The 10,059-nt window shown below is 43.7% G+C and overlaps 1 protein-coding gene and 1 pseudogene across 1 annotated transcript in view; both read right to left on the bottom strand.

Annotated features, from left to right (window-relative positions):
* The window catches only part of LOC106586832 (regulator of cell cycle RGCC), a 9,309-nt gene extending 3,897 nt beyond the window's left edge, over window positions 1-5,412 (bottom strand). The window contains exons 1-2 of the mRNA XM_014174543.3: window positions 5,234-5,412; window positions 4,694-4,879 (exon numbers count right to left, since the gene is read on the bottom strand). Coding sequence (XP_014030018.1) covers window positions 4,694-4,879; window positions 5,234-5,303 — 256 coding nt within the window. The 5' untranslated portion in view covers window positions 5,304-5,412. The remainder of the gene's footprint in view (window positions 1-4,693; window positions 4,880-5,233) is intronic.
* Window positions 5,413-6,533: 1,121 nt separating this feature from the next.
* Window positions 6,534-9,654, bottom strand: LOC106586803 (major histocompatibility complex class I-related protein 1-like; annotated as a pseudogene).
* Window positions 9,655-10,059: the final 405 nt, after the last annotated feature.

Raw genomic sequence — 10,059 nt, 5'->3', positions numbered from 1 at the left:
AAGTTTGCTGATGACACAACAGTGGCAGGCCTGATCAGCGACAATGATGAGACAGCCTATAGGGAAGAGGTCATAGACCTGACCGTGTGGTACCAGGACAACAACGTATCCCTCAACGGGATCAAGACAAAGGAGATGATCGTGAACTATAGGAAAAGGAGGCCCGAACAGGCCCCCATTCTCATCGACGGGACTGTAGTGGAGTGGGTCAAGATATTCAAGTTCCTTGGTGTCCACATCACCAACAAACTAACATGGTCCAAACACATCAAGACAGTTGTGAAGAGGGCACGTCAGCGCCTTTTCCCCTTCAGGAGACTGAAAAGATTTGGCATTGGTCCCCAGATTCTCAAAAAGTTCTACAGTTGCACCATCGAGAGCATCCTGACCTTTTGCATCACTGCCTGTTATGGCAACTGCTCTGCGTCTGACAATAAGGCGCTACAGAGGGTAGTGCGAACGGCCCAGTACATCACTGGGGCCAAGCTTCCTGCCATCCAGGACTTATATACTAGGCGGTGTCAGAGGAAGGCCCCAAAAATTGTCAAAGACTCCAGCCACCTAAGTCATAGACTGTTCTCTCTGCTACCGCATGGCAAGCGGTGCCGGAGCACCAGTCTAGGTCCAAAAGGCTCATTAACAGCTTCTACCCCCAAGCCATAAGACTCCCGAACAATTAATATAATGGCCACCTGGACTATTTACATTGACACCCCAAGCTTTTGTTTTTACGCTGCTGCTAATCGCTGTTTATTATCTATGCAGTCAGTTTACCCCTACCTACATGTACAAATTACCTTGACTAACCTGTACTCCCGCACATTGACTCAGTACCGGTACCCCCTGTATATAGCTTCGTTTTTGTTATTTTATTGTGTTACTTTTTATTTTATTTTTTACCTTAGTTTATTTGGTAAATATTTTCTTAACTCTATTTCTTGAACTGTATTGTTGGTTAAGGACTTGTAAGTAAGCATTTCACGGTAAGGTCTACACCTGTTGTATTTGGTGCATGTGACAAAATGTCATTTAATTTGTTTTCCCTTGTAACTCATGACTTGACAGTAATCATCTGGTTAGTGTGAGAGGGTCAGAGCAGGAACATGAGTGGAGTAGAGGGTGAAGGGGCCTCAAACAGGGCCAGAACAACATGTTCAACTGGATTCTCTTTGTCTCTCTCTCTCGCTTTCTCTGAATGCGATGATTAAGTATTAAGGAGAGGAGACAACAAGAGGATAATTTCAACAATTGAGATGTTTCCCTATCACTAAACCTCCCCCTAACCTTAACCTTAACCCTAACCTTAACCCTCACTAAACCTAACTCCTAACCCTCACTAAACCTAACTCCTAACCTTAACCCTCACGAAACCTAACTCCAAACCTTAACCCGTAACCCTAAAATAGCCTTTTAATAAGTGAGGACTGGCATAATCTCCTCACTTCTCTGAATTTTAGTTGGTTTACTATTCTTGTGAGGACTTCTGGTTCTCACAAGTGTAGTAAAATGTGTAGACACACACACACACACACACACACACACACACACACACACACACACACACACACACACACACACACACACACACACACACACACACACACATACACACACACACACACACACACACACACACACACAAACACCGCCACTCTCTCTCCTGCATTCCCCCACAGTGGTAACATTGGTTCAGACGACGTGTGGTGAAAAAGTTGACTGTTTGACTGCAGAAGAGACAGAAAAAACACTTTAATTTCAACAGTAGATATTTCAGCCAGCCACAGAAGATGACAGATATGTTTCACTGTTTGTTTATATCCGGGAAAGGAATGTTGGTGGGAGAAGGAGAGATCATTTGTTAGGTTTTGATTATGAGGTAGGTGAAGGAGTCAAGCGCAGGAGAGCAGAGATGTCCAAGGAGCGTCTTCTAATAGGCAAGTCCACAACAAAAAGACAGGTACAATACCAATAACAACGCCCACGACAAAAAGAGGATACAGTTACTCACGGAAGGAGGAAAAAACAACGCTCCTCAAACTTATACACAATCGGTATATACGTGAAATAAACTGAGGCACAACCTCAACGAGCCACCTGAGACAAATAATCCCGCACAAACCTAGGCAGGCAAAAATATACACACAGAAATGAAAGCAAGTGAAACCAGGTGTGAAAAAAACAAAAATAAAACAAATGGAAAAAGAAAAATGGATCGGTGACGGCTAGTAGGCCGGCGACGCCGAGCACCGCCCGAACAGGGAGAGGAACCACCCTCGGTGGAAGTCGTGACTTTGTTGTTTCTTCTGAGTAAAATACAGAAAGGGGTCAGTTTAGTTTGACTATGAAGTCGGAATGTATCGGAAGTCAGGGTGAGTCCTGTAGATGGAGGGGCTGTTGTTTTACTATGGTCATGTCCAACAGAAATGAATTCAGTTCCCAGTGTGGTCTGTCTCCAATCCAAAAGGTACTAGAACTCCTTTCAGATTGAGGTCTGCTGGTCTAATGGTCTGTCATTTAGTCCCTGTATTACCCTCTTGACAGGTCTAACTAGGAGTATGGTATGGCTAACTACTAGAAGATACACAGCTTAACCTCCTCTCGCTCTATCTCTCTGTCTCTCCCTGTCTCTCTAACTCTCACTCTACTCCTCCTCTCTCGTTCTCTCTCTTTCGTTCTATTTCTCTCTCTATCTCTCTACTCCTCCTCTCTCTCTCTTTCTCTTTCTAGCTCTCTCTCTCTCTCTACTCTTCCTATCTCTCTCTCTCTCTTTCTCTCTTGCTATCTTTCTCTCTCTCTCTCTCTACTCCCCTCCTCTCTCTCTCTCTTTCTCTCTCTAGCTCTCTCTCTCTCTCTCTGTTTCTCTCTCTCTCTCTTTCTCTCTCTAGCTCTCTCTCTGTTTCTCTCTCTATTTTTCTCTTTCTCTCTCTACTGTAGCTCTCTCTCTGTTTCTCTCCTCACACAAGAGTTCCACTGGATCCTGAAATAATATTTATTATGTAGTATTACCTACCCTGACCTCCACCACACACACACACACACACACACACACACACACACACACACACACACACACACACACACACACACACACACACACACACACACACACACACACACACACACACACACACACACACACACACACACACACACACCTTGACCAGAGTCCAGAGATCTTGGGGTTAGATTGAGCCGCTGCTGCATATTTGGCACACAAGCTCCCATATTCCAACCCAGCCATGTCTCTGTGGAAGCCTATACCCTCTTAGATTTTATTGTCATAAGCAGTTATGCCATCTCTCAGACGTCAAGCTGTGCATTACCATACTGTGTGTGTGTGTGTGTACACTATACACTGTCTTAAAGACGTACTTCCACAGCTGGCTACGCCTTGGGCCCTAACCCAAATGTGATAGCCTCACACAGTTACACACAGACAGAAATATGCTCCCGTTCCCCCACTGGACACTGATTTCATTTCCCAACCACATGTGAGTGTTAAGAGTTTCCGAGGGATGATGTGAAAAGAGAACATCATGTAGTGTGTTCTAGAAACTCCACGTCTACAGAACGAGTTAGGAAGGGGAGTGTCCAGGGTTAGGGGTAGAGGGTTAGGAAGGGTAGTGTCCAGGGTTAGAGTTAGAGGGTTAGGAAGGGTAGTGTCCAGGGTTAGAGTTAGAGGGTTAGGAAGGGTAGTGTCCAGGGTTAGAGTTAGAGGATTAGGAAGGGTAGTGTCCAGGGTAAGAATTAGATGGTTAGGAAGGGTAGTGTCCAGGGTTAGAGTTAGAGGGTTAGGAAGGGTAGTGTCCAGGGTTAGAGTTAGAGGGTTAGGAAGGGTAGTGTCCAGGGTTAGAGTTAGAGGGTTAGGAAGGGTAGTGTCCAGGGTTAGAGTTAGAGGGTTAGGAAGGGTAGTGTCCGGGGTTAGATTTAGAGAGTTAGAGTTAGGGGGTTAGAGTGTGTGTGTGTGTGTGTGTGTGTGTGTGTGTGTGTGTGTGTGTGTGTGTGTGTACGGCTGATATAATTCTTCAGCAGACTGGGAATAGCACTCGTTGGACACATGGAAAGATATCACCTATCAGCTCTGTCTGTCACTATACGAAGAACCAGGAATTGTGCGTCTCAGTGCAAACTGTAACGCTCCAAGGACCCTGTATAACAGGAACTTATCTAGGCTACTGATAGCACCTCTCACTGCTTCAGTGTTTTATATATGCAAGGGTTCTTCGGCTGTCCCCAAGAAGAGAACCCTTTGAAGAACCCTTTTAGTTCCAGGTGCTGGATCAAATCCCTGAGCTGACAAGATAAAAATCATTCTGCCACTGAACAAGGCAGATAACCCACTGTTCCCTGGTAGGCTGTCATTGTCAATAAGAATTTGTTCTTAACTGACTTGCCTAGTTAAATAAAAAATACAAATGTGGGTACCATGTACAACCTTTTCACAACCCTATGGGGACTGCTGAAGAATCCATTTTTTCTAAGAGTGTACTGCTGTATTTAATTTCACTGCCAAAAGGTCTGGACCTTTATGGCACATTAGTGTGAATCAAGATCGTTGGTTCAACCCCTGTTCCAGATATCCTTCATAATAATAGCTACAATATATATGTGTGTGTGTGTGTGTGTGTGTGTGTGTGTGTGTGTGTGTGTGTGTGTGTGTGTGTGTGTGTGTGTGTGCGTGTGGTTAATTTACTTTCCGAGTCGCTGATGCCGCTGTCACTGACGCTAGCGCTGCTGCGTCTCTTCGCTGTCTTCAGGTGCTCGTCGTAGCGGAAGTGTATTTTCTCCACCGGGGACGTAAAATCCTCGATCACCGCGTCAAACTCACACAGCACGTCAGACAGATCATCCTCCTCCTCAAGGAAAGTAGCTGAAATAACTGATGAAAACAACCATTCCCATTAAAATTATATTTTTATTTCATTCATTTCAGTTATCCTAATGAAATAAATTGCTCTATATTCATTTATCCTATCCCGTGCTAACCTGATGGCCTATGTTTTTGTGTCATTGATAAACGTGTGCAACACGCCAACGCACACGCATGTTACATTGTAGTAAACACATTGTCAAATTGTAACAGATGTTGAATAACAACCACACTGACATAACTTTACGGCTCCTTTTCTGCAAACGCTCAATTGACCCCATGCCTGGTAAGTGTTCAATGCATTATGTATTGTCCAGTGGAAATTCCAAGAACAAATTAGATGGTCAGCATTCTTCAACTCACATTTGCCTTGAGACTTCAACTTTGGAGATTTCATTTTTATTGTCTTGTGAATCTCGAAACTATTCAACATAAACTCCACGGGTATTCCCAATAAAGCCGTTCTTGCTCTCCGTCTAATCCTGTCCACTACTAGTCCGTGAAAACGACGCACTGTCCCTTTTATGAAGTGTCCCGCGTCTCAAGATTGGTTTTAAACTCTTCCCTACCTACGGAAGAGGCGGTGTCTCGGAGGAGGCGGGAGAGAGAGAGAGAGTTAACGCACTATGCATCACTTTACGGTGTCCGTGACCATTTTCTATTCCTAGGGAGATTACGGTGATGTTACGCTCGCTGGCATCATCTCCCGTAAACTATGTTTGTGAACAACTTGTGTGTCACTGAGCAATAAGAAATGTAATGCTTGTCTAGTATACATGTAATACTTTACTTTTTATTTATATCCCTGACCCTGAGCTTTCCATCTTTTATTACTGGGCAGGTTTTGAACCGAATTGGTCAAACTGTTTAAACACATTTTAAAGTGAAAATTAAGCTAACAAACAATGTATTTACCAATTGATTATTTGAAATGTCTGCAATATCAATCTTAATATTAAGATTTGGCAATAGTCTTTAAAAAATAAAGTCAATTGTGAGACTTGTCGCTACATCTTTTATTTTCAACAGCATATTTCAACTGCCCAAAATGTGCCATTGTGGTCTATGCCAGAATTAAGTGGAACTAGAATTACATTCATAAATCTAGCATCCTAATCGAGTCAGCCACTGGTAGTAAGTAGCCTCATTTGAGTGTGGAGTGACACCTTCTGGTATGAAGTAGAGTTGCAGCCCCTGCAGCTCGTTTATGTATGCCACTCTCATGAAACACAATCCATCAAGATTCTGACTGATTCCTAACCTATGGTATCTGGTGTGAAAGATAGTGTGTGATTGGTGTTCCTGGTATTCTGGTGTGAAAGACAGGGTGTGATTGGTGTTCCTGGTATTCTGGTATGAAAGACAGGGTGTGATTGGTGTTCCTGGTATTCTGGTATGAAAGACAGGGTGTGATTGGTGTTCCTGGTATTCTGGTGTGAAAGACAGGGTGTGATTGGTGTTCCTGGTATTCTGGTGTGAAAGACAGGGTGTGATTGGTGTTCCTGGTATTTTTATTTTGCTTCCAGGTAAGATTTCCTTCTGCTAATTGCTAATTAACTAAACTCTAATGATCTATTTGTATTATGAATTTTAATAGAACATTTATTTTACATATCACATACAAATCAGTGTCATAGCATTGAGTACACGTTATTAAACATTAATGCACTACTGTATCATAAAAAAACAAAGACTTCTCTTTATTAGGCTACTGTACATATTATCGATTAGCTTGAATTGAGAAAGTCACTGCATGAGCGGCAGCAGTAAATATATCAGGTCGCAGAATGTGAAGACAGGCTAATTTGCTCGTCCACTTGGGCATCAACAGCGTTGGAGAGCTGTGACAATGTCTGGGAGCCAGCCTCACTTCTCTTCCTTAGGCAAACGGAAATGCAGATTAGAATAGTTATGGACCAGTACAGCTGACAGGATAGACAGACCTACTCTGTCTGCTCCAGACTCAGGTACCCAGCTGACATCCAGCGTGTTGTCCAGACTGAGGTGGGAGGCAGTGCAGGTGTAGTTGTGTCTCTCTTAGTTCCTGTGTACTGACCACCAGACTCTTCCTCAGCTGGTACGTGCCGTCTCCATTGGGCAGCAGCTGCCCCCCCATTCAAAACCTGTTCTGCAATTGGCCGGCCGTCTCTCAGCAGGGTCAGGTTGATGTGGCGGGGATAGAAACCAAACGGCAGACAGCTCATCTGCTGGACCCCTCCAGACATGTCTTTCTGTATGAGCCTGACTCTGGCATGCACTTTATGCATTATACATTTCTTCTCTTTCTCCAGGAACGTTTTTAAAGTGTCCATGCAAATGTTCAGATAAATGGTCTGATAAAGGCCTTTTACATACAGTATCTCACAGTGAGTACACCCCTCACATTTTTGTAAATATTTGAGTATATCTTTTCATGTGACAACACTGAAGAAATGACACTTTGCTACAATGTAAAGTAGTGAGTGTACAGCTTGTATAACAGTGTAAATTTGCTGTCCCCTCAAAATAACACAACATACAGCCATTAATGTCTAAACCGCTGGCAACAAAAGTGAGTACACCCCTAAGTGAAAATATCAAAATTGGGCCCAATTAGCCATTTTCCCTCCCCGGTGTCATGTGGCTCGTTAGTGTTACAAGGTCTCAGGTGTGAATGGGGAGCAGGTGTGTTAAATTTGGTGTCATCGCTCTCACACTCCCTCATACTGACTGGTCACTGGAAGTTCAACATGGCACCTCATGGCAAGGAACTCTCTGAGCATCTGAAAAAAGATGGCCTGGGCTATAAGAAGATTGCCAAGACCCTGAAACTGAGCTGCAGCACGGTGGCCAAGACCATACAGCGGTTTAACAGGACAGGTTCCACTCAGAACAGGCCTCGCCATGGTCGACCAAAGAAGTTGAGTGCACGTGCTCAGCGTCATATCCAGAGGTTGTCTTTTGGAAATAGACGTATGAGTGCTGCCAGCATTGCTGCAGAGATTGAAGGGGTGGGGGGTCAGCCTGTCAGAGCTCAGACCATACGCCGCACACTGCATCAAATTGGTCTGCATGGCTGTCGTCCCAGAAGGAAGCCTCTTCTAAAGATAATGCACAAGAAAGCCCGCAAACAGTTTGCTGAAGACTAGCATACTATGGACATGGATTACTGGAACCATGTCCTGTGGTCTGATGAGACCAAGATAAACTTATTTGGTTCAGATGGTGTCAAGCGTGTGTGGCGGCAACCAGGTGAGGAGTACAAAGACAAGTGTGTCTTGCCTACAGTCAAGCATGGTGGTGGGAGTGTCATGGTCTGGGGCTGCATGAGTGCTGCTGGCACTGGGGAGCTACAGTTCATTGAGGGAACCATGAATGCCAACATGTACTGTGACATACTGAAGCAGAGCATGATCCCCTCCCTTCGGAGACTGGGCCGCAGGGCAGTATTCCAACATGATAACGACCCCAAACACACCTCCAAGACGACCACTGCCTTGCTAAAGAAGCTGAGGGTAAAGGTGATGGACTGGCCAAGCATGTCTCCAGACCTAAACCCTATTGAGCATCTGTGGGGCATCCTCAAACGGAAGGTGGAGGAGTGCAAGGTCTCTAACATCCACCAGCTCTGTGATGTCGTCATGGAGGAGTGGAAGAGGACTCCAGTGGCAACCTGTGAAGCTCTGGTGAACTCCATGCCCAAGAGGGTTAAGGCAGTGCTGGAAAATGATGGTGGCCACACAAAATATTGACACTTGGGCCCAATTTGGATATTTTCACTTAGGGGTGTACTCACTTTTGTTGCCAGCGGTTTAGACATTAATGGCTGTGTGTTGTGTTATTTTGAGGGGACAGCAAATTTACACTGTTATACAAGCTGTACACTCACTACTTTACATTGTAGCAAAGTGTCATTTCTTCAGTGTTGTCACATGAAAAGATATACTCAAATATTTACAAAAATGTGAGGGGTATACTCACTTTTGTGAGATACTGTATGTTTGATGCACCTCACTCCATGGCGGGAAGAGTTTTCCAGAATTGTATGAATAATGTGTCATGTTGTAATATATTGCTGAATCTGCATAAATTCCATTTAAACTGCCCTAGATACGATAAGTGCCGGTTCTCCATTGTCCGACATCTCACACCCAGCCAGCCTCTGTTGAACATGAATACCTTCCTAGGAATTGAAACGCTTCAGCTCTGATGATCTCGCTCTCAAGCTGAAGGACATGGGTCCAAATATAAAAGCTATATGATAAGCTTCTTCAACCTCTGTTTCCTCGGAGGCGTTATATCCCTTGTGGATATAGCGTTTAATGTTGGAGTCAAAGTAACCAACTTGAATATCATCCAGCATCAACACAACAGTAAACACAAGGAAAAGGTGTCTATCCTGAGATATATGTTGCAAATGCCCACAGAGAATGGGATCCTGAACCTGAGAGAGGGTGAAAACAAGATCAGTGAACATTTTCACAATGGTTATGTCTGAAAATCCTGTAGTATAGACAATAGTCTACTGTTAGTCTAGGCTGTACTACAATAAATAGTGTAGGCTGTACTACAAGAAAGTCTTAATTAACTTGATGTTGCTAATAGTTTTGGCTGCACTTTTGACTAGTGACATTTGACGCTGACGTTTCCCTTCCTATAGGGTGCTGTTATTTATGTTCTGAATATTGATCCTCGTAGCAGATTTATAATTAAATCTGATATACAGAGAATAAAATTTCTATTTTACCTGTGTTTACAATGGTGTAAAATGAAATAACTAACAAAAAGACACACAGTTTGCCCATGGTTTTGAAAGTGCTCACTACTTTTTCAGTACCCTCGCTTCTATGCTCTCAAATAAGATCTTGCACACTTCCACTTTCACTTTCTTGGTGAACAGCCTGTGATGACCTTTGAACTGTCTGCAATGTAAACAGTTTCTCAAACACAGCAAGGGATTTTAAAGATAAATACTGCAGATAGAAAGGTTTTCTGTCTCCTGATTACGGCACTTAGTGTGCCAAGCTCAAATCAGGATGCTGTCTCATTTAGCAAAAACTCTCCTGTCTCAGCCAAGATGGCACCGACAGAGATGGTCGCCCTGCTACTAGCTTCTAGCCAACTTTGCATTATTTTATATAAAATCAAATCAAATTGTATTAGTTACATGTGCCGAACACAACAGATGTAGCCCTTACAGTGAAATGCTT

The sequence above is a fragment of the Salmo salar genome, chromosome 25, assembly GCF_965601325.2.
Source record: "Salmo salar chromosome 25, fSalSal1, whole genome shotgun sequence".
NCBI lineage: Eukaryota > Metazoa > Chordata > Actinopteri > Salmoniformes > Salmonidae > Salmo > Salmo salar.
Note: the sequence above shows the minus strand (reverse complement) of the source record. Positions and strands in the feature narration are given on the sequence as shown.